Below are 25,497 nucleotides of genomic sequence, written 5' to 3' on the forward strand. Positions count from 1 at the left end.
GCAGGATAATCCATTTCTGGTGTTAAATGTAAAACAAATAATGGTCAGAAAGCACCAATACAGGTAGCTGACATGAAAATAAGACGTGGGAATTGAACTTAAAAAATGGCTAGTACATGTAGGAATGCCAGTAACGCAAATATGAAGGTGAAGCAGACATTTTCGGTGGCATGGTAAGTTTATATTGTATATCTACTATGTCATTTTATTACTTGTGTTCAATTGAACAACTAGTAATTATTTAAATAGTGCAAGAGTCATTTTAGATATCTGTAGAATTTCACAGTTTTCTAAAGTTATATATGCTGGTGGCACATAAGGTTACTTAATGCATTCAACTGATGTATAGCAACATCAAACAGTTAAACAATAAATAATTGTGCTTACATACAATACTGAAAGAATGCCCTTTTAGATATGTCTATAAAAGGAGCACTATTTACACACAACTTCTGGTATTTGTTCATCTATATAAACTGAGCTGTCAGGTGTGTGTCAGTTTGCTCTGGTGATGCCTGCCTATAGTTAAGGTGCATATCAAAGAGCACTCCTCATTTTTTCTAAACCACACAGTGAAGAGACATGCCTTGCTGGAAAAAGCTGCAAAACCATGCCCCTTGTGCACACACACTTACCTACTTCATTTTGCCAGCTTGGGAATTTGGATTTCAAATGCAAAAGAATGCACAAAACATCTATAGTATCTACAATCCGAAATACTTCTGAGTTGTTTTTTCTATTGTAGGGTGAACTCGGACACAGATAAAAGCAGCGGCAGAGTAGCAAAAGCCTTTTGTTTTAAAGAAAATAGGAAGTTTGATTATATGACCACATTAATAGTTGAGATCTGAGGATTGTGATGCTGCCTGACAAATACTTTAAAAAAAAAAGTAAAAAAAATGATGAAATGACATACAATGCAGTCCCCCAAATCTATTTTGTTCACTTTGACAGTAGGGCTAGAGTTCAACACCCCAAACAATCAGTGTGTGTATATACACTAATCAGCCATAACATAATGCCCACTGACAGGTGAAGTGAATAACACTGATAATCTCATTTTCATGGCACTGTCAGTGGGTGGGATATATTAGGCAGCAAGTGAACATTTTGTCCTCAAAGTTGATGTGTTACAAGCAGGAAAAATGTTTTTTTTTCTCTGATGAGTCCAATTTTCTGCTTTGCCCAGCACCTGGTTGTCTAATGGTTAGATAGAGACATGGAGAGGCCTACAAGCCACAGTGTCTCACACCCACTGTGAAATTTGGTGGAGGATTGGTGATGATCTGAGGGTGCTTCATCAAGGCTGGAATCAGGCAGATTTGTCTTTGTGAAGGACGCATGAATCAAGCCACATACAAGGTTGTCCTGGAAGAAAACTTGCTTCCTTCTGCTCTGACAGTGTTCCCCAACTCTGAGGATTGTTTTTTCCAGCAGGACAATGCTCCATGCCACACAGCCAGGTCAATCAAGGTGTGGATGGAAGACCACCAGATCAAGACCCTGTCATGGCCAGCCCAATCTCCAGACCTGAACCCCATTGAAAACCTCTGGAATGTGATCAAGAGGAAGATGGATGTCACAAGCCATCAAACAAAGCCGAGCTGCTTGAATTTTTGCACCAGGAGTGATATAAAGTCACCCAACATCAATGTGAAAGACTGTTGGAGAGCTTGCCAAGACGCATGAAAGCTGTGATTGAAAGTCATGGTTATTCCACCAAATATTGATATCTGAACTCTTCCCAAGTTAAAACATTAGTATTTTGTTTAAAAATGACTAAGAACTTTTTTTTTTTTTGTATTATTCGAGGTCTGACAACACTGAATCTTTTTCCAGATCAGCAGGGGGACACACTGCACCGGGACACAAATGGAAATTGGGCTTCAAGGCATTCAAGACAGAAAACAGGAGACACTTCTTCACACAGAGAGGCGTCACAATCTGAACAAACTCCCCAGCGATGTGGTTGAAGCTGAACATTCAAAAACAGACTGGATAGGATCCTTGGATCACTTAGTTATTAATGGACACCAAACGATCACGATGGGTCAAATGACCTCCTCTCGATTGGACACTTTCTTATGTTCTAAAATAAATATGTTTAAATAGAGTATCTTTGCTGCAGTGGCTTCCTTTACTGAGAGGAATGGGGGCAGGACGCGGACAGTTCCCACACCCGTTTCGGTTCCGTCTCCTAGATTTCAAAGCAAAGTTGTTCCTGTGTATTTTTACGAAAACCTACGACTGAACTTCGTTTCCCAGCGGCAATTGCGTATTTAACTCGAAACTATAAGAAAATTAAAATAGTGGTTGAAACCGTTATAATAATAGTATATGTTAAACCAGTGGTTTTCAGACCGGTCATGGAGTACCCCCTGCCCTGCTGGGTTTTGTTCCAATCGAGGTATTAATTAGTGTATAATTTAACTGTATATTGCTTTGTTAGTTCAATTAAGCAATTAAGACCTCGGTTGCAACAACAACAAAAAAAAAAAAAACAGCAGGGCAGGGGGTACTCCAGGACCGGTTTGAAAACCACTGCGTTAAACGAATGCTTACAAATCTTCGTTTCCCAGTGGCAGTTTTCTTTTGAATTCCTTCTTAATAACATATCAAACAATCAAATACATTTACAGGGGCTCGCCGATGATGCATTTAACTAATAGGCCTAAGTAATTAAGAAGAATGAATAGAATACTGTAAAAATCGACCTGCATAGATTGTGAAGCTGTACTCGGCCAAATCAATCAGGAAACGTCTGATAGCGTAGCAAGGTAAGATCATGGTTTTATTATTCTTTGGTTTGTTTAGTTTTGTATTATTGGGATTTGATTATATTTAAGCTCATTGGAACAATGAGACAGGGATGTCTTATTTTTAAAATACATATTATTAGTGTGTTAAATTTGGTGCTTTTAATAATTAAATATTGAACTGTGATATAATTGTTCTCGGGTTGGGAACTTGAAAGGTAAGCCTACAGACAATACTGCTGTATAGCTTTGTTTGTCTTCCGTATCCATAACTGCAGCCAAGGTTAGTAAACAGCGCGAATGCCCAGTGCTGACGTCACAGACCGCACTACATTCGATGTTGCCCGCGTATTGACTGGATAGCCAGTTTGAATTAAACCCCCTATTAGGTGCAATGTCCATCCGAGTTAGCAAACCAGAACTCGGGCTATGAGCCTCCTTTGGAGGTGGACACCTGGGGATATGAAGAACAAATCTATGAAGAAGATCTGCGCCGTATCGAGAGACTATTCCAAGAGGCGGACACAGATGGGGGTGGAGGTCTGAGACTTTTCTTTTGAATGTTTTGCTTTTCTGATTGTTGTTATACTGCGATCAAAAATAAAAACAAAAACCTGCAGAACTGTAGCAGCCCACAACTGATGATTAGTAATAACGAGTAATATGACGCGCTACCTTTTAAATGAACTAATATGTAATACTAATATTATTTTGTTCTCAAGAAACCAATAACGACTAATATATTTACGTTTTATCAGTAACGGCCCCAACACTGATAGTGCATGCATTTCAGTATGAGTGTGTGTACCACGGGGTGAATTGTGTCCCTAACAGCGCCTCATACAATGAAGTCTGATTGGCCTCTGGGAATGCTGACAAAACCACTACCCATCACATCATTTGAATAGTGTCTTCTTAACACTGACCTCTGGCCCTAGTGGCCCTGATTACTGCATTAACCCTTTTTTCCCTGGTGTTGCTGTTGAACTGCACAGGTTTGGATATGGAGGAGTTCCGCGAATCTATGAAGAAGATTTTGGTCGGAGTAGATGACGAGGAGTTGGATATTATTTTCATGAAAGTTGACACAAATTGTGATTTAACGGTGGATTGGGTGAGTGGACTGCATTTCTCACCAACCTAATTTTCCTTTGACCGTCTGCTATCCATGTACTGACCATGTCCAGCCCTGCTTAGTAGTTGGCTGTTTAGTCAAAGATTTACTGTACTGTTTTATTAGATGTGTTAATGGACATGTTTAAGGGCAGATTTTAGACACCTCTCGCAGGCGGTGCTAGGTGGCAGCTATACTTCCATGTGTCTATTTGATGACCCGGCACATGTACGTCACCCAAGTGATTGAGATTGCTTAAAGCTGTCTGACTGTCACTGTGGGGAAGCAACTGGGAAGCACAAACCTCCCCAGTGACAGAGGAAGCTCACAAGCACAGCTGGCACAGGAAGAGTCTCATACGCAATTTATATTAATAACCTCTTCCCAGAATTCCTGATGGCATGCCTTTTGAAATGATTTTCCTTAAAATGGTTGGAGTCACTGGGGCAATGAAAATGTATAAGGTGTATCTACACCGTGCTTATGCTTTATATAGCTACACAAAATGATCTGGTGCTCTTTTTTTTCTTTGCCTTATGTTCATTTATGAGAGACTTTCAAGAATTCAGTCTTGCTCTTCTCGTGGCAGCAATGCGAGGAATAAGGGAACTTAACTCTCATCTGATGTACAGTTTATCTGAGGGCAGTGCATTTTAAAACGAGATAAGCAGGATATTTCATTGGGAAGGAACTCTCTTTGCCTGTCTCTTTAGGAACAAAATCCATAGAGAAGGACCACAATTAAATATCCAAGGCTGTGATTGCTATGAGGGTAATATTGTACATTTCTTTCACTCCTGGCTGTTAGGATGAATACCTGAACTACACAGTTTTGGAATACACAGAGAAAGATGCTCTTCATCGGCAGACCCGACCTCTGTACTTCCCCAAGTCATTGAAGATCGTCCCAGTGTAAGACAATCCTCCCAGCAGCGCTAATGTTTTCTCTCCTTTTAAAAATATCATACACTGCACTAAAGTACCAGCCCTCTCACTGAAACATGTGCTGTCCTCCGAGTACGAACGGAGCGCTGAAGTAGGGGTGGGGAATGTCAGCTATCTGGGCTGGGCTGCCCAGTGTGTGGTTTGCAGTTCGTAATTGGTACACATCTCCAGCCTAGTTGAAAATCAAGGAAATGGGAGCTTATTTTTCTCTCTTGTAGCCCCATCTTTGGCATTAGCATCAATCAATTCCCCTTTGAGCAGGGAATGTGTAAGTACCTCTGCCCCATGTATAGAGACATTTACCAAGAGGCAGGAAGTGTAATAATTGTAACGGTATTTACACTAACTACAGTGTAATACTGAAGTGTTTAGTCCTGGCGATTTGAATATTAATGAGTTTTGTAATGTGTAAAAGCCCTGCTGTCTTTACCCCGGGGCTACATGGTAAGAAATCTGTCTGTGACTCTCACAGCACATAGCACTTACTGCGTCTCTCTGGCCTTGTTTTGGCAGCAGTGTAATTGCTCTGCTCAGAGTGCAAGGCAAGACTGTTATTGTGCTACCAGGCTTTCTTGTAACCTAAATAATTAAGTAGCTGCCTTCCCCTCTCTCTGTGCTGGTGCTGGCAGGTGATGCAGTCACAATACAAGCTTTTGATGCCCTCGCTAAGTCACCATAATCCGGAGGAATTTGATTGCAGTGAAATTTACATTGGGTGCCTATATTGCATAGGTTGACATGCTTTGTATTTTTGTAGCACAATGGCTTCCCTGTAGGAAAGAGCTGTCAAATGGAATACTTTTTCATGGATAAGTGCACCTGACTGTTACCCTTGCTCCTGTGTCCTTAGGGGTCACTCCGAGCTGATTGTGAGGCTACAATTCAACCCAGACCAGTCTCCCCAAAGTCGCGAGGCGGACAAGGGAGGTCAGGCAGGTGTTGACAAGGCCCAACCCCAGCCGGGCTGCTACCTGTCTGTCAGCCGAGACGGGGTGCTCAACTTCTGGAGCGAGAACTTCAACCGCCTTCGCGCTGTCAGTGTAAGGCAGATTTCCAGGGATATTTATTCTCCTTCATTGGTGCCCAAATCTCACCATCTCCTTTCTCCTGTGTCTTTGTTTGTGTTTGCCTGTTTTTTATTATTAGTGTATTTTTTTTTTTTCCTTCTTAAAATGTAAACTAAAAACCATGTCACTGTGAATGTAAAAGAGGTTGGCAGCTTATGTATTTTGGAAAAATGTCCTTTGAGTAATACGGTATATTCCTTAGGGGAACAGTGAAGGTGGATTTACATGCAGTGCCTAAATGTAGCAGTTGTAATTGTGTATGGGTACCTCCATATTTGTGGGCCTTGGTTGTAGTAAGCTTCAGTGTGTTTCTGCTGCCTTCTAGCTGGACCATGTTCAACGCAGCCGTGGCGAAAAGATCTGGGTGACTAACATGGTTTGCATCAGTAACCTGAACCTGATGGCCATATCGACGACAGGCCGTGACCTGGGTGGGTACCGCTGTCCTCTGACTCAAAGCGCAAGATCCAGTTCATTATCACCGTTGTCTTTGTTTCGTGTTGTTGCTCTAATTTTTTTTCTCCTCCCCACCAGACTTCTTTGACATCAGTGCCAGCAGGTGCGACTTGGTCTTCTCCCTCACTGGCCTTAAGAACTACGTTCTAGTCATGGACTACTGGTGGGTACCAGATTTCATCCTCTCATCTCATCATAACAACTGTCACGGTGGTCAAAAATAAAAATGGATTCAATCAGAATTGGTTGTCAAAATCTCCAGTTGCTAAAACACTGCAGACAGAAGTCACTGGTGCTTTTTTTTAGTAAAGGGTTGTTTTCCACATGTACATTTTGAACTGCAACTGACGTTCACATACCCATTCTGTTTTTTCAGGTCAGACGGCAAAAACGGTGTCTTCTCCGTCGGGGATACAGGAGGTGGCATTCTGGTTTTCATTTCCTCAGACGTCAATCAGCATGGCATTTTCAGCACTGCCAACATCATCAACATCGGTACAGTCTCTGCTGGATATTCAAGCAGATATACAACGTGGGGACAACCACTATCAGTCTGGCCCTTCACTTTTGTTGGCCAAGCAATTGTGTGAAGACATTACTGTTTGGAGTCATAAGAGGCCCATGTGTTCCTGCTCCGGGGCAGAGACATGGTTCAGTCAGAAAGAAGACTGAAGTGGGTCAGCTGGCTCGGCCCCTGTTTTCTTGTAATTATCAATGAATCCTCACACACTGGTGTGCCTCTGACATGAAGAAAGCAAATCCCCTCTGAGAACTGAAAGCCCGAAGCCGTCTTTCATCAGTCACACATCCCGCAAACCTTAAAAATGCTGTCACACATTTCTACGTGTACAGCTATTACTTTTTCATATAATCAGAATTTGTATGTATACACTTCTCCAGGAAAAAAAACAAAATCACAAAAAAACACCACCACCAATAAAACAGGAAGTCTACACACACACACACACACACACACACACATACAAAATAGAAAACAAGAGCCATTCATAGTAATGGCAGTCTCCAAAGTGACTTGAAACCTGTCTCTTTTGGCGCTTCTAATTTATTATTTGAATGACCGACTGGTACTGCCTGACAGAAGAGAGAAGTGCTTAAGTCGTGTCAAAGTGGTGACTTTTTGAACTTCATCACACTCTTCAGACATGTCAGACACAATGCTAGATGGTGACTCATGAAAACCCAGAATACTCCAATCATCATTCAGCCCCTGTCTCCATATATGTTAAAAACAAATCCAATCTGAATAGCGACTGAGGCTAGATTTTACACTTTGAGTAACTGTGTCCATTAACCCTTCCCTCTCTGTTTTATATTGCAGGGGGAAAATGCTGCCTCCCTGTGTCAGCACTGCTCAAAAACACGTCCAAGGATTACCAGAACTTCAGAGTAGCTGTACGTACTGTGACACTGAACTAGCAAGGAAAATCTAAAATACATGGCTTGTATACTGTGCAGTGACCCAATTTGATATATTTTTATCATGATATTACGTTCATTACCCCGGTAGCATAGAGAGCTATATTTAGCATCAAAGTCTCAACATAGCCCTGTTCAAATCAGGAAGAAACTGCTGTGTTTCCGACGGTTAAGACAGTCACAGAGAAGACTAAATGGCCTTTTGTCATCCAAAGAGACAGCTAGATACGCCTCCATCTGATCATACTGTATCAACATTATAATTAAGAAAGATCTCCTGAGCTGTAGAATAATACAGACAAACTGAAATCCCCAATCACAAAACATCTCTGGGATCATTAAGCAGCAGTAATAGTATGCAGTATCATTTTATTGTGTGAACCATGTCCTGACTGTGTTTGTGTGCTCTCTGCCCAGGACCTCCACGGTGATTGGTGTTGTCAGATTCAGTTCATCCCCGAGCTGAAGGCCATTGCCACCTGCTCGGCCTCAGAGGACACTGCCATGGTGCTGACCCAGGTGCCGGAACCGCACACGAAAGGAGTCAAGTAAGCTCTGTTCAGACTCCCTACAGGAGCCTCCTGTATCCCTTTCTGTTCAATCCTTTCACAGTTTTCCAGACAGATGATAAAACTAAGACTGTCTTGTCTTATTTGCAGAAAATGTGCTTTTCCTCTGAAGAAGGGAATTCTGTGCTTCGATTACTCTCCGAAGTTTAACGTACTTGGTAAGTTTCTTGTTTTTTTTTTTTTAACATGTATACATATACACACACAAAATTTATATAGCAGTCTGGAGGCCTTGTCAGAGCTTCCTTGTCTTTGTGGAGTAGAATGCTGTTTTGACAGTAGGAGCTCCAAAATGTAATCTCCCTTTTCTTTGCTGGGCCGCAGTGACGGGGAGTGTGGACTGGATGGTACGGCTCTGGAACCCCTGCACCTCGAAAGCCATTGCCGAGTTGAGTGGACACACGTCAGCCGTCACGCACGTTGTGGTCAACGTCCACGGTGACCGGATCATCAGCATCTCCAAGGACAAAGTAAGATGCCACACCAAAAACGCACAACAAGAACACAACAGCTTTAGAAATGGGGAGAGAGATCCAAAGCAATAGTTCAGCCAGTTTCCCTGAAAAACATTTACCTCCGCATCCCATGGGAAACATGTGGGCAGGGGAAGTAATATAGAGAGAATGTTCAACACTGGTAAATAAGCAATGGTTAAAGAAATGCAGAAACATGGAAAGCAAGTTAAGGGATGAATTGGTTACCATTTCTTCATATAAAACTGCTGTGATGCAAATCAGGGACTAAAAAGTTTCTAGGCGTAGTTTGATTGCTCTCTCTGCAAATCATGCGAGCGGCGTTTGTCAAACCTCTTTAAGTATTTATATTTTGAGGTGGGGGTGGGACTGCAGATGAACCAAGCCCACTTTTCTATTTTGCCTCCATCTGTTGCTCTGTGGTGGTTCTGACTGGGCTTCTCTTTCAGAATGTGCGTGTGTGGGATCTGAAGGAATACGGGTGTCTCCAGAACATACACCCCAGAAGCATACAAATGGGCCACTTCCCCATCTCAGACATTCTCTATAACAAAGCCTCTGACACCCTGGTCCTGGCCACCGACAAGGTAGGTCCCTGCATGATACGACATCGCTGCAAAATGTGCTGTTTAGGAGTGTTCATGTGTATAGAAATGACTTCTCACTGTAATACTGGATTGTTTCTGTAAGGGCATCTGTCACACACTTCTAGAACCAGGCAAATCTGTGTAACACTGTCTTGCTTCAAATCCAGCCCATGAGAGCCATATGTACAGTAAGCAATAGATTTAAAAGCGGTAAAGATCTTTGCCTTTAAAATACTGTTTATGCTGTAAAGGAAAAAACAATGCAGTTTAATTATAACAACAATGAACTTCATGTTTTCCCCTCAACAAACCCTAATTTGCAATAACTGTTTAATGTTCTTCCCCGGGGGCTGTAGATGGGCGTTCTGCATGGTGCTGAGGACGTGAGAAACAAGGAAGCCACGTCCCACAAACAGCCCTTGTGCTGTGCACTGTACAACAGCAACTTTAAACAGGTATCTCCAAATAGCACTACTGCCACTGAATTTGTGGATTGGTATTTTTTGTTGTATTTCAATCTTATTTGTATCAATTGCTTTTAATTGTCACACCTAAAATGATTGCCATGTCTTGTCAAGTCAGGAATAAATTAACTTTGAATTCACATTTTGACTCTGGCCAGTGGAATCCTGCAGTCAGTATAGTTAGCGGGCCCAGCATGCTTCTGGCTGCACAGTGCATGAAGACAGGCTTGACTTTCATCTCAATTCGGCTCTCCTGGTCTTGCCCCGTTGTAAGTGTGCGCAGCGGCCAGCGGAACCGGGGCTTTCATGGCCACAGAGTGACTCTGGTCTCATTCCCAGGTGGTGAGCGGATCTCACGATGGTATGGTGATTGTGTGGGACGTCCTGACCGGGGAGAAGGTCATGCAGTTCGTCGTGGGTAATGGGGTGGAGGTCACGGCCATGGCCTTTGACGGCCCCCGGAGACGCCTCATCACTGGCTCCAAAGACGGCTCCATCAAGCTGTGGAACTTCAACAACGGAGCCCTCCTCTGTGAGCTGCCCAAGCTGGATGGCAGTGAGGTATGTTACCATGGTGAAACACCTGTAGCTCAGCCCAGGTTCACAGCAGAACTGGTGCTACGGGTCACACCACACACTACTTCCGGTGGAAAACAAAAACAAATGTCATATACGTGTTGTTAAGGTTTTTCATCTATGAGTGATCGTATACCCTGTGAGTCAAGATGCTCAGTGTGTGATAAAACAATTTGCCTTCCAGCACCACATGATTTAGACGAATACAAGCATTTACATTGTCCATGTTGTGAACAAATATTCTACACAGTGCAGGTGGACTTGGGACATTTGACATTACTATATATAACATCTTTGCACTCAAAATGGCTGCATTGTGTGTGCATTACACACTAAATGCTTATAGGTTAGTTGTTTGTATGATGCAATGGCTCATGTTTCTCATATGTTTTTTTTGTTTTTATTAATTTTCAGGTGACAGGAATCGTGTACATCAAAAAGAGGATTTACGTCACCGGCTGGAGCAAAAGAGTCATGTGGTTCCTGTGAGTGGAAAAGAGTGTCTCTGGATTCAATTTGTTGTTGCAGAAAATGGGTTTTTAAGCTGCCAGTGGCAACACTTGGAACAAAACATAATTCGGAAGCGCCTTGAGATGGATATTGATTCACTCCAATCAATATACACAAAAGGTGTTTTTGTTGCCTCCTCTGTCTGTCTGTTTCTTATTGAGAATGGGAACCATGCAGAGCTTTCAATCAACACTTCAGCAATATTTTTGTTATGGGGGGTCATGTTTACCCCCCTGGCAGTAAGTGTACAAGACCTTTTGTTATCTTGTTCTTGTTGGGTGTGATGTAGGGACCTGAAGGAGGATGACAGGATAGAGCATCGCCAGTGGAAATGCTACCACTCAGAGGATATCTACTGCATGGATGCCTATCGCAACAAGCTCCTCGTCACGGCTTCCTACACTGGCGACATGGTAGTGTGGAACGTCGACTCCGGCCTGGCCTTCAGCAGGCTCAACTCCCACGAGAGCCCCCGGCCGCTGCTGCCCATCAGAGTGAGTCTGATACACAGCCCTAAACGATTCTATATTCCTGTGATCCACTTTAAAACCTGGTCACAATAGGTAAAACCAAGGTTTTTTTTTTTTTTTTCGCATGATAATTTCGTCACATCATGGATTTAGTTGCAAGCTGACTGAATTATCAAATGTATGAACCCCAGTAATTTTCTTTCTCTTTCTCTCCTTTTCTTTTTCTTCTCCTACACAGGTGTTTGATGAGCCTTGCGTTCGGCAGGACACTATCAAGACACAACAGGGGTCTGTGGGCACACAACACCCTGCTGCCCCTCCACGCAGGGCCCTGGCCTCAGCTGGGAAGGGAACCAGCCAGACTCACACCAAACCGGTATGACACTAGAGCAAACTCGGTTTTTGGCGAACACTCTGAAATATTGTACTTTGGGCCTTTTTTCTCTCCTCAGCAGCTCATACGGACCCAAATCCTGTATAGTGGGGATCTTTATACATGGAAAACAGGATATTTGACTTTGAACATAGACTTAGCATCAGCTAAAATGAACTGAGAAGCTAACCGCATAACTTCTAAACAGATAACAGGTTCTGGCCCTTTTTCTATCCCAGCAAAGGTCTTTAAAACATTGTTTTGTCTGTGCCGTTTACTAGAATGGCTGGAGGGACAGACCATCTAAACTGGTATTTAATGTTAGTCAGTAGCAATATATATATATATGTCTGATTGGCCCCTGCTTTTCTGCCCCCTGCAGGAGAAGAGGTGCAGTTCCCAGGGAACCTGTTCTGCGTCAGTAACAATGGACAGTGCAGATACCAGTTCTTTCACCGAGAACCCTTCAGAGAAGACAAACATTGAGAAGAAAATCAAAAGACCAAGCCTGGCAGTAGAGAAGGTAAGAGATGCGCCTGATACACAGTGATAATTTATCTGTAATTGTATTATACAGGGATTGGAAATTTTTCAAGAAATTACTTTATATTATTATTATTAACAACAATATTCTAATAATAATTACACCCCCCATTACACGCAGAAAGAAATCTGTAAATGTAATGTCAGGATATTTTTTTTTTAATATTTTTTTTAATCGCGGACTTACAAAGGCATTTCATCAGTTTGCATGAAGTCGTGCAGGACAATTGCCACTGACAGGCAGCGACATGAGTAGCCTTACTCTGAGAAAACAGCACCTTAGTCTACACTCTGGTAGCTTTGGTTACACACCCAGGTGAGGTGCTGGTTGAGTCTTACAAACTGCAGGCTAATTAAGCAGCTTGAGAATAAGACAACACTGCAATAACAACAACAGTGTGGAAAGAGTCTTTTCTCTTGAAGTCGTTCATTTCACTTTATCACTGGCTTGCAGGTTACAGGAGATTGGGGCCTTAGCTGGAGTGCTTTCCTTTTGGTCGGTTGCTGGAATGTGGGAATCGTTTATTAAGTCTAAGGAAAAGAAACGCGAAAAGAAAGCTTGAATCGCATGTGTAGTGTGTGTGGGGCTCCTGTGAGCAGTCGGGGCAAAGCAGACAAAAGGAAAGGCCTCTAGCAGGGACTCTCAGCTGCCACCCTGTGGTTGAGAGCATCACTTACTCCCGGAGGTAATAAATGCGTTCTGATGATAAGAGCAATAATAGTAATAATAATTTAATAGACACAATAACAGACTTGCAGAGACTGGGTGTCAGCATCAGGAGCCTCACTCACAGCCAATCACTGTTGATGACCAACCGGGCCAGGAAAACAAACCACATAGCTTACACTTCTCTCTCTTTACTAAACATGTCCACTGTCTCTTCCTCCCTCAGGTGCTGTTTCTGCACACCCGTGAGCGCCACCCGGACTCTGCCATCTTGCTGACGAGCAACGCCGATGGATACATATGCGCCTGGTCCATCGACCCCCGCGGTGGGATGCTGGCAAAGTTCAAAGCCACGCAACACAATGATGCCGCTGTCTGTTCGATGTCCACCGACCTCGAGGACCAGATTCTTCTGACGGGAGACACCAGAGGCTACGTCAAGGTAAAGGATGAATGAAGAGTTACATATCAAACACAGGAACCCTAACACTTACAGACTGGTTACAAATGTATGCATTCTGTCTTCCTTTACTGGGTTAGTGTGCATTCAACCTGGCTTCAAAGAGCAAATCAGGTTTAATTTGTTTCTTCTCTTCTGACCCGCAAATATAAATTCTACAAAACATTCAAAGGAATATGCTATCGATTGTCCTATGTTGAGCTGTGAAAGCTATGTAGTCATTGTGAAATGCACACAATGTACTTTTGCAGTATAGAAATTAACTTTTTTGTTGTTTGTGTTTGCAAGTTCTCAGTTCAAGTTGCTCTGGGAGTTATTCTGGGAATCTAAACCATGTTGCCACCCCAGGACTTCCTACTGTCACACTGTGTTTGCTGTCTTAATGTGTAGATATGGGACATCAGTGATTTCTGGAACTGCACTGGAGAAGGGAATAGTTTGAGATTGCCAGACCTCATCCCAGCCTACTGCAGAGTGGAGCGGCCCATAACCCCGGCCTTCCAAAATGAGACCGAGGTAAACCAGACAAGAGCACGTCTGAACTGAGCTCTCAATTTTGAGAGGTTGGAAAAAAAAAAAAAGGCTTTTGACAACAATTCTTTCGTAATTCTTAGGTGTTGGATGGATGGAGTGTCTCTCTCACCCCCCCACCCCTTCTCAGCTCCTGGAGGTGCCATCTGAAGGCAGTGACTAGCCTGGAGTACGTGGACAGGTTTCAGCTCATAGTCACAGCCAGCTTAGACTGCAATGTCCGACTGTGGAGCATAGCAGGGAAATACATAGGTAAGCGTGTAGGGGAAGTGTTCACTGTACTGGGTGTGACGTCGCACATCATGAATATCATACGAAGAGTACACCGTGGGAGTAGCTGTAACAAAGTTTGTCACTGACCCTGGGAGGCAGTGCATACATCGAGGTGAAAGAGCAGACTGCCTCACCAGCTTGGTAAGATTCCTAAGCCTGCTGAAGAAGCAGACATACATAGATGTTTACATGTGTAACCACCTGGGATTATGCCTGGTGTATTGTGTAGTCTAAAGTATGATAAGGCTGTTCTGAAAATCACATTTCTGCTTCCAGGAACATTTGGCCAGGGCCTGTGGAATGTGGGGGTCACCGACACCCTTCCCCTGCCTTCTGAATTAAAGAGAGTGGGCTCCTATCAGACTCTGAAGGTCATCAATGAAGGAACGCGCCCCCACTGGAGGTAAGTGTCAGTGAGTCTCCCATCCTTTCTCCTTGGGGTTACATCCCACTTTTCTCGCTCCTGAAACACTGACGCATCTGCACAAACGCTGTCAAAGATTTTATGACTTGAACCCCATTTCCTCACTAACCTTTTGTTATGGAATTGATACCAGAGCCACCCTGCCCTCAGCCATTGTTTACCCCCTGTGAATCAGGACGACACCCATGAACATCTGGGGAGACTGGACTTTAAACTGGAATTTTACTGGGGTGGAATTTCCCCAGCTTCAGCTTTTTATTCCTTACACTGCCCGCCTGTCTGTCTGTGTACAGGTGTGCAGAGAAGGTGAGGAAGCTGGTCAGACAGAGGAAGCAGAGATCGCAGGTATTTGCTTTGCTTATGGGCAACAAGGAGGCCGCCGCCAAAATTGAGGAGCTGCTGCCCACTGACCCTCGCATCGCCAAGTATAGCAAGGAACAGATTGAGGAAACATGGCATCAGTGGCAGGTCAAAGGGGAGCAGGTGAGAGATGCAATGAGATAACACCCTGGATGGAAAATATATATATTTCTGTGCATTATTTTCATAGAATGTTAATAAAACACCCAAAAAAACACTTGTCAGACCAGTTAAGATGTTCTTTACCCATTGTCTCGCAGAAAAGCAGTATCCTGGGCGGAGGGTACGTACAGAAGGTCAGATATCACGTACCACCCTCATTTGACCGGAAGGATGTCTGCAACAGATGAACAGAGCAGGTAAATCTGTTTGGTAAACTAAATACTTTTAGCCGTTTCCTTTTACAGGAGAACCATGTTGTGAACAAAGGGCTAGACCAACACAAAACTTAACCCACCTGCGAATCACAAATTGTACCCTATCACGCTTTGATTTATAAAATGTATAAAGTGGCTTCTAACAATAAATTAGACCGCAATAGGGTGCAGTTGTGTACTTTGCGACTGGCGGGTAGGTCAAAGGTGGAAAGACTTTTTGAATATTTGAGTTGTTTAATGGGCTTGTTTTCTCCATTTTATTTTTCTCCCATGATATGCTGCTCACCAGATGAGGATCTACAAGTCCCTACCCTATTCCTCCCTCGGCCACATCACTTAACCGCCTCTTCCTGAAATGCTGAAGGAACGGCAGCACAAGGCCCAGGAGGGCATTTAGATACGCAGAAGAAGGTGATTAAAAGACCGCCTCGCCTCCATTTTATGACGTCAAGCAAAACAGTCAGAATGTGTTCAAATGGGCTGCATAATGCTTAAAAAAATTAAATTAAGTGTTATTTGCAGTAGTCAACCTCTGCTGCAATTCACAGGCTGTGATTATCGTTCTATCTATAGCTTTATAATTAAGAATGAAGTTTAATCACAATTACCTTTTATATACATTACACACTCAAGGCATATTAAGACTAAGCTAAATCTAGCTAAATTACTATTCAATTGCTGAAAAAGTCGACGTTGACCCTAGACATGCATCACTAAGATCAGATGCAGCTGAAGTTCTCTTCTTTTTATCAAAGCCTCCTATAGGTCTCTGTGTGCGTCACTCAAACAGACCCCTTCCCTGTTTGTATATAATGTGACGCACACAGTGACTTCCTCTTTGCCATTTTTGCCCTTGGGATTTCCTTGGTCTCGTAAGCATAGAGCCTTTTTCTTGTCTTCTTGTAAAAAGCTCAAATTTGTGATCCGGTTAGGATGCATGTATATGTATTGTACAGCCTGCATTGGTTGTATTAGTTACAATACCTTAAACTGAGCTGCACTGGCTGCGTCCCGGCTTTCCAGCTGTGCCTCAGTACTAGCTCCGTTTTATATTATTATTGACATTGATAGTCTTTGCTAATTTAATTTTACTCGTAAATTACCTTAACCTTAGACTAACCGCGGTGGTGTTTTTCCTGTTTGCAGGGTTTTCCCCACAGAAAGACCGTGAACAAGCGACTGTAATCTGAGGTCCGGCTGTACCCACAGCCCAGGGCCCACAGGTCTGTCGTAGAGATCTCGCCCACGTGAGGGGCTCCTCCGCCGGCTTGCGTCCGCACTACAGTCCTCAGCTGTGACTGTAGGAGATCTCGCTCTCCTAGCTTGCTGGGATCGAGCCTCTTGTTCCGCTCTTCTCTGGATGTACGCTCCAGGTGGCGCTGTTTGCAGCTCGTCTCCGGGCTCTACTCACCCACGGGCCAGGCAGGGAGTTCCATCTCTCACTGAGCCCCCCAGCCCCCAGGACTCCGCCCCATTGCAGAGTGTGGAGCTTCACATCGAAATCGCAACCATGTCACAGGCTCTCAAGCCCAGTGACTGGTTCACCATGGTGGATCTGAAAGACGCTGATTTTCACATCCCAATTGTGCCGGCACACAGGAAGTTTCTCCGCTTCTCCTTCGAGGGCAAAGCGTGCGAGTTTTCTATTCTCCCCATCGGACCATCTAGACAACTGGCTGGTCTGTTCTCACTCCAGGGAGCAGGTTCTGAGCCACACGGCTCTGATCCTGGACTGTCTTTAGTGAGGCAAGGAGGTCTTCGCACACCCGGGCTTTGCCGCTTGGCGAGCCACATGCTCTTGTGGGCGCAGCCTTGGCTCCATCAAGGCAATTCACCTCCCCGGCCTCTCCAATACAGCTGCGGATCTCCACTCAAACCGGGCCTTGGAAAGTGCGTCCAGCACTTCATCAGGGCACCATGCCAGCAAGGAAGGCTCCACGGTAAACGGCCAACTGGCTGAGTCTCCAGGGTCTGCGACTCACAAAACCTCAGGTAGTCGTTGAATCTGTCCAATCAGATTCCAGGGAAGAAGAGTCCGCATTCAACCAGTCATGCTGTACTGCCTCCGAGGATCCGCCTCCAGCTGCCTTTCAGGTTTGAACGAGCAAAGGAGGGAGAAGGAAAGGCTAGAGTCTGTATAGAACAGTATAACCATGTATGCATGTGCATATGTATTTCATACATTGAGCTGATTCATATATTCAACATGAATCATACAATTTTGCATCGAGTGGCTACATATGTACGGTGTTAAAGTAAGAACAAGATATGGTTTTGGAGTTACTAATAAAATGTTAAATATACATCATGACACAAATATATTTTGCCTGTGTATTTGTGTCCTTATTAGTACTACTTTTAGTGTAGCTGGCTACTGTTTCTAATTATATAACACTTGAGTACTCAATACTGAAAAGTGCACCATTATACCTGCGTGTTGCTGTGTTGATACAGCTGAATGCTGCACTTCAGGTAAATTATGGAAATCCTGCGTTTAAAGGCGGCATTGGACCCTGTATTCATACACAATGCAGTCGTGCTTTCTGAGTTTAGTCACACATATTACCTGAAGTGCTTGTCCAGTGTAAATGCCCCGTCGTATTCAGTGCAGCTGCGTACATATTACATATACAGTAGATGCAATGCAATACCCCAAGTCCTGGATCTGTGTGAATTTCCCAGTTATTCATTAAAGCATCTCTGTCCTTCCTGTCTGTGAGAGTAAAACTAGATTGTGTCTAATAGATCTGAAATAGTTTGCACTAATAGTAAATGTGTCATATATTTAACCGTGTTCATAGCACTGAAACTTGCATTTACATACAGGCTGCGGTACAGAGGACAGGAGTGACAGAAATGCTTTATTCAATGACCTGGTCTGCTCAGATAGAACAAGTACTTCTGGGGTAATGTGTGTACATATACCGATTTATGCAAAATTGTATGATTCATGTTGAATATATGAATCAGCTCAATGTATGAAATACATATGCACATGCATACATGGTTATACTGTTCTATACAGACTCTAGCCTTTCCTTCTCCCTCCTTTGCTCGTTTAAACCTGAAAGGCAGCTGGAGGCGGATCCTCGGAGGCAGTACAGCATGACTGGTTGAATGCGGACTCTTCTTCCCTGGAATCTGATTGGACAGATTCAACGACTACCTGAGGTTTTGTGAGTCGCAGACCCTGGAGACTCAGCCAGTTGGCCGTTTACCGTGGAGCCTTCCTTGCTGGCATGGTGCCCTGATGAAGTGCTGGACGCACTTTCCAAGGCCCGGTTTGAGTGGAGATCCGCAGCTGTATTGGAGAGGCCGGGGAGGTGAATTGCCTTGATGGAGCCAAGGCTGCGCCCACAAGAGCATGTGGCTCACCAAGTGGCAAAGCCCGGGCGAGCGGATACCTCCTTACCTGTCGATTGTAGGCAACCACCACTGTGTTGTACGTTCGGACTAGCATGTGTATGTCCTGTAGGACTGGCAGGAAATTTCGGACTCCTCGTCCACCACAGACTGCACCCCAGCCCTGCTTGGAGGCGTCTGTCGTCAAAACAACTCAGTGAATGATCGGCCCGAGGGGCACACCGAGGGTTAGATTGGGAGGGCTCCGCCACTACCACAGCGCCTTCGAGCAGGTCTGAGTGACCGTCACTCTGCATGCTCTATCGCGAGGTGGATGCATCTTCTGCTCGCAAAACCACATCTGCAAAGGCCTCATCCTGAGGAGGCCGAGCAGGAGGGTTGGCGATGCAGCCATGAGGAGACCCAGCAGTCTCTGGCAAAAGGACACCCTGATACGGCCTCTTAACCGGAAGAGGGAGAGGCAAACATGCATGGAGGCAACTCTCTCTGGCACCAGTGTGGCGACCATGGCAACTGAGCGCAGTCTGAGGAACTGTGCCTGCTGCACCGGCGTGAGATGGCCCGTCTCTCGGTTGACCCGGAAGCCTAACTGGAGAAAGTGTGTGGTGCTAGATACAGGCGGAAGTGGAGAACAGCAAACTCCACTTTGCCTTCAAGGGCGAGAAACTTCCTGTGTGTCGGCGTGTTCAGGGATGTGAAAGTTAGTATTTTTTATATTCACCGTGGTGAACAAGTCGCTGGGCTGGGACATTGTGTGCAGGTTGAGTATCTTGAAGCGCAGATGTGTGGACAGGGCACTGTGCTCTTTTGCAGAAGAGCTGCGATTTTTACGCGAAGCACTGTACTTTGCAACGGGTCCCTCATTCGCATACACAACACCCCTCGGAAGGGGGTGGACAGGTCTGGAATTGTAGGGAGTAGCCAATTGTTATAATTTGGTGCACCCAGGAGTCCTGGGTGGATTGTTGCCAAATGGAGAGTAGCTGGGGTGTAGGGGTGGGCCAGAGAATGCTAGAATGTCTCAGGGCTGCGGTGGAGGAGGGGGTCAGGAGACACCTTTCTGTTTGTGCAATCTGTCTGCCTGGGGAGGTGCCTGCCTGCCAGTGATCCAGTGATGAACGTGGGGTGGGGCTACTGTCTCCTGCATTCTGCCTACGAGGCTGAGCTGGGGCCACGCTTGTGCCAGCTGCCTTGAGTGCCCCCTCACCTCAATAGTAAAGTTGTTCATAACACTTGTGAAATAAAATGTGTTTACAGTGCCTACGTCAAGCACTTTGGGTTTGCAAACGATAGGTTGCGAATGCAACCCGGGTTATCTGGCTATGCCAGTCATCAAGGATACCTACTGTGCTGGTTTAGTAAATCCCAGGATCCACCAATGAAGAAGCAAAAAGTTTATTATATAAAACATAAACACAGGCCCTCCTCTCAGTTGAAGTGAAGAAAAGAACTAAGGATGTGAGTTTGGGGAAGCCTTTTTGTATCTTCAGATAGACCATGGTTTACAGTCTTATCTATCAGAAGTGATTACATCTCATTAAACTTCAGTTTACCAGATGCATAATAATTAACACAGAGGTAAGTTTGTTGCTGATGCTGAAGTGTTTGATGTGTTGTTTGGTGCTGGTCAGCATTCTTCAGGCAGCAGATGTTTATCAAAAACATAGTTTTAAGTCCTTAACCAAATACCTGTGCCCCAAAACACAATATTAATACTGTTTAACTGTTTCTGATTGAATATCCTAGAAGGCAGTGGCTGAATAAATTAAGGCAATAGCTTATTTATAGCCAATAGCAATAGCCTCTCAGACAGAAATGCATTAAGAACTAATAATTAAAGTAGAACAGAGTAAATACAAACTAATGATTGCTTTATAGACAAAACTGAATTAGCAACATGAAACCATTAATAATATAAAGAAAATAATAAAGGTACATTTTGCCACTACACTACCAAAACATTTTTCTATCCAAGCTGTCTTTAGGCCCGTGCAAGTCACTGAAACAGACCCCGTCCTGTTTCCTGTTTGTATATAACGTGATGCGCACACAGGGACTCCCAGTGATGATGTGCCACTAACTTTTTTTTTTTAGCGTGTCCCTAAATCTTGGACTGTGCCCCTAATTTTTTCAATTTAGGGGCACAGTGCTCCTAAGGGAAAAAGTAAGCATAGAGCCCTGTTAATAAAGATTAGAAACAGCAAAGGCCCTAATACTGATCCCTGTGGAACTCCACTAACAACCTCACTCCAGTTAGAAGCAACTCCTCTAATCGAAACCCTCTGTTTCCTATCCATCAACCAGTTCATAATCCATCTTACGTTACCCTGAATGCCTACAGCTTCCAGGATCAATCTCTGTTGTGGAACCTTATCAAAAGCTTTCTGAAAATCTAAGTATATCATATCATATGCTTTCACATGACTACAGCTGTAGTGGCATGTTCAAACAATTCTAAATTAGTAAGACATGATCTGCCTCATCTAAACCCATGTTGACTATCTCCAAGTATATGGTTTTCATTAAGATGCTCTATTCTCTGTCTAATCATATTTTCCAACCTTTTTTCCCACCTTCCACGGTAGCTTCCCCTCACCCGTATCTGTTTCGGAGGTGATTAACTCACCCCTCTCAACAGCATGTTAGGCAGGCTGTCTCCTTACTCATCTGTCTCAATAGCCTTTCATATGCTATTGATACAAGAGTGGTAACCAAACTGTCTCCTCACCAACTTTTTGTTATCCTATTGATACCAGAAACCCCCCTCCTCCATCTGCATTTACCTCCTGTAAATTAGGACAATTCCCAAGAACATTTCAGAAGACTTTAAACTGTGGAAAATTACCAGGGTGGAATTTCCCCAGCTTCAGTTTTATTCCATACAAGTAGATATGCTAGTCCATTTGAATTGTTTAACACATCACCTTTTCATTTCAATCCTTATTGAAAGTCTCATATCTGAACAGTTTACAATGTAACGCACGCACAATCCCGAGGTCATTCACAGGCGTTGCATCCTCAGTCGATTCCATGAATCAAATGCAGTGTAGTGTTGCCAACTCAGGGTTTGCTTTCCCATGGCTTGGGTCTCCTGCTCATTTGGGACGCAGTGGGCCTCTGACCGCAGGGACTGATATTTAGTTTTTGTAAGCCGGGAACCTCTTTACCCGACTGTATGAGCTGAAACACCTCTGCAAATGACAGTCTGCGGTCCTCTGCAAGAGGAGAGAGCTCATTTAAGCCCTGCGAATGATTGCCACTTTTGTGCTGAGTGGGGAATTCCCCTGTGCTGAGCTCCAATGGTTGAGTTTCGGGATGACCATCTGTGTCCTGTCTGGGCTCATCGTGTATGCGCAGACTGCTGCAGGCTTTCAGCAGCTCTAGTTCACAGGCCGACTGGACTGGCTGGTGCGTCTCAGCGAGCCACTGCTGGTATCCCTCTAGGTCAATGGGTTGAATAAACCTACAGGCACAAAAGTGCATTTATAGAAAACAATCTTTGTAAGTGTTCAATTGCCAATGGCATGAGTGATCTGTAAAAGCTTAATTATTTTTATGCTGCCCAGTCATTATCTGCCTCGCGTTGTGGTTGCGCAGATTTCCGCAGATCTGCACAATTCTACCGATCCAATTGGTGGAGCCGCGCAGAACGAGGTCACAACATACAAGTTGAATACAAATCCGCCTGATTAGCACGGGCGCTTAGTCTACATACCTGTTGTAATAGAAGATTTGCATCTTCAGGATGTTTTCCTGCTTTTCGTCACTAGTGAGATTCATGGTCTTTAACCCGCTCTGGAACTTCACGTCATTTTCAAAGTCATAACACCTGAAGTCAGTGTAAGAAGCCTCCATGTTGTGTTTAGTTAGCTAGCTAGCTTAATCTCCAAATACATTTCATCATGCGCTTTATTCACCCGAGTGCTTTTGACAGGCTTTGCTCTTTACATAAATACAAGAGCTGTGGTATCACATTCAACTTTTAAAGATTGACAAACGGGATCTGCCTATCGCTATTGAAAAAGGAAAATAAAACACCCGTCTCGAAACAGAGGACCGCGGTGGTTCAATGGCTTCAGGATGTTCACAGCGCCGCCAACTGGCGCGGAGGCTGCACCCGTCACCCGTCAGCGGCCCTGCAGAGCGGCCTGGCGGATCTGCGTGTGTGTGAAGGTTGGTCAGCGAAGAAAACCTGCTCGTCATATATTGTATTGACATAAATACAGCTGTTTGGCCAACCACAGATTGTTGTTGTTGTTGTTGTTTTTATTAAAAGTAGTAGTATAACAGTTTGTGAACTCAAGCCAATACCATAGTGGGACATCAATTTGTTAATTGATGCATCTCTGGATTGCCTGATTTATTTATTCAGACTGTTGTTTACATTTTGCATTTTGAAAAGCGCTCAGTTATGTGGGTTATAGATTATTTTTAAAAGGCTTTAGTGTTCATCATTTTCTAGGAGCCTTGCTAAATGGTTCACATGGCCACCCCATGACATTCAATACATCCCTACACGTCAGGATTACATTTTGAACCAACAAGAATGATCTTATCAAGACCACTTCCCCTGTAACATAACTGTTAAAACAGCAGTTGCAAATTAACTATAGGGAAGAAGAAAAAAGATAAATGGCTGCAAATGAATAATTATGAAATGTCTGTAACTGTCATACAATAATTTATTATATTTTGCACAGCTGCATGACATCTCTTGGTCTAATGAGAGAACAGCACCGCAGTGTAAAATCATGGAATGCAAAAATGTTTCTGCAGTGGGATGGAAACAGTTTATTTATTTTTATATATAATGATATACAACATGTCTTGTACAGAGAATAACTTATTTTGTGTCATTTTCATCAGATGGGCATCTTTCAAGTTGGCAGCTTTGTCAGTAAAGTGACTTCTGGACCCCACGTGCCTGCATAGAAAACCTGCATGAAAGAAGCGATATTGTAGGGAATTCAATGCCAGAAACGATGTTAAGACATGAATGAACTTGATCTGATGATATTTATTGCATTGTCATTACCAAGTGCATTGGATATAGTACTTTATATCCATTTAATGTGCACATTTCTTATGGACTATTTGTCCCTCTGACTAAAACAGTGCTATTTCCAAAAGATGAGCTGCTTGCTATTTTGTGGCATCCTGTATGTAACTGCTGGAATACATACAAATACACATACAAGGTATTTATTTAATGAGTCGACAAGTGTATACAAGCAGTAGCAAAGGCCTGTTGAAGAGTTCAATGCACATCTAACACAACAGAACTCACATTAAGAATATTGACCGTGTTTCAGCTTTCTCGGGGCATTGGTGACCACATAATGGTAGAGAATAATGAGCAGGAAGACTGTAACTCCAAGCATGTTGGCAAATATGGTTAGATGGTGGTCCTCAATCATTCTGGAAAAGCAGAGGAAAACACAAGGTGAATTAAGAACAAAAAGACATTTTACCCCTACCATGACATTTTAAAATGTAACCTTTTAATGTACTGCCAAAATGAATGCTAACTAAAGTTGTAATCAGTATAGTGATTTTCCATCTTCTGTAAAGCTTTGCATATTCTATCTAGCTTGATTACATTCATATACAAGTGTATGGGGGTAATTTAGTTTACAGAGGCACAAATGTAAATATATTACTTAAACATAAAGCATTGTCTTTCAATTATAACTTGTTTCATTAAGTCTGCAGGAAGAGGAAAGAAAATGATACATTCATATTCAGACAGCTACACTTTGCATTCAGCTATAAATATCAGCTGTTATTAATTTATTTATTGGTTATCCAAACAACAGCCGTTACACCAGAAATCACTTCTATGTTTCAGACCAATTCAGCACACTGTCTGTATGAACAACGTCAAACAGAGCATCTGCACAGAATGAATCGCACCTAAACACGTTCCCCGACTACTCTCGACTCGGGTTAGTTCAACTCAATAAATCCATATTACCTTGCAGGTTTTCTATCGGAATTGAATGTTTATAACTGCCTCTTTGTTAAAGCGAAACTTGGTTGTCACTTCCTTATCAGAAGAGAGATGTACGTCATGTAGCAGTTTGACTATGGAAATCAGCAGCAGATACACATCCCTGCTAATGTGATTTCAGACAGCAGTATGAGGCCAGGCAGTTTGCGGTGTCTGGGTGCGTACTGATTATGTTTACCTCCTGCGTTTTATGAAAACTAACAAGCAAACAAGATCAACTACAACAAATAAAAAATAAAAATGAAATTAATTAAATAAATAAATAAACAATATGACAGCTATATTTTAAGTCAGATAAAGCCACTGTGAGCTCACATGTAGGTCACACTGTGAGCTCACCGGAGCAGACGTCACACTGAGCTCACAGTGAGGTCACCTTGTGAGCTCACTGTGACCTGGTCATTGTGACCTTTCCGACAAGGGGCGCTAAATAAATTAGATAGTCAACTCCGCCTAATTTAGATGGGAACATTTGTGTTACCAGAAACGGTGCATTATGGGATTTGCATGAAGTTTTGGTGTATTTTTTCCCCCTCTCTACATAATGGAAAACCTGCATATTTTTTATTCCAGTCTTCTCTTTTAAAAACAATTGCATTTTTTAACACGATGCACCTGGATTGTATTAGAGCAGCCCTTCTCGCAGATGGGAGAAAAGCGGGAGTTTAATCTTGTTTAAACACGGAGTCTGT

The 25,497-nt window shown here is 43.4% G+C and overlaps 2 protein-coding genes across 2 annotated transcripts; one reads left to right on the forward strand and one right to left on the reverse strand.

The window, feature by feature from the left end:
* The first annotated feature begins 141 nt into the window (after positions 1–141).
* Positions 142–17,289, forward strand: LOC136748828 (WD repeat-containing protein on Y chromosome). Its single transcript, XM_066702874.1, has 28 exons — positions 142–173; positions 746–779; positions 3,146–3,296; positions 3,752–3,870; positions 4,679–4,782; positions 5,666–5,855; positions 6,208–6,313; positions 6,417–6,501; positions 6,715–6,833; positions 7,678–7,751; positions 8,193–8,323; positions 8,435–8,502; positions 8,669–8,814; positions 9,267–9,404; positions 9,761–9,859; positions 10,208–10,429; positions 10,859–10,929; positions 11,244–11,448; positions 11,663–11,800; positions 12,180–12,320; positions 13,234–13,449; positions 13,858–13,983; positions 14,082–14,250; positions 14,548–14,674; positions 14,989–15,178; positions 15,316–15,414; positions 15,722–15,843; positions 16,579–17,289. Exons 1-26 carry the CDS (start codon positions 142–144, stop codon positions 15,403–15,405), a joined length of 3,291 nt encoding a protein of 1,096 aa, XP_066558971.1. The 3' UTR covers positions 15,406–15,414; positions 15,722–15,843; positions 16,579–17,289.
* A 6,273-nt stretch (positions 17,290–23,562) lies between these two features.
* Positions 23,563–24,899, reverse strand: LOC136748507 (dolichyl-diphosphooligosaccharide--protein glycosyltransferase subunit 4). The gene is made up of 3 exons (XM_066702299.1): positions 24,770–24,899; positions 24,083–24,213; positions 23,563–23,732 (listed from the first exon to the last, which is right to left on the reverse strand). Exon 2 carries the CDS (start codon positions 24,210–24,212, stop codon positions 24,084–24,086), a length of 129 nt encoding a protein of 42 aa, XP_066558396.1. The 5' UTR covers position 24,213; positions 24,770–24,899; the 3' UTR covers positions 23,563–23,732; position 24,083.
* Positions 24,900–25,497: the final 598 nt, after the last annotated feature.

The sequence above is a fragment of the Amia ocellicauda genome, chromosome 4, assembly GCF_036373705.1.
Source record: "Amia ocellicauda isolate fAmiCal2 chromosome 4, fAmiCal2.hap1, whole genome shotgun sequence".
Classification (NCBI taxonomy): Eukaryota; Metazoa; Chordata; class Actinopteri; order Amiiformes; family Amiidae; genus Amia; species Amia ocellicauda.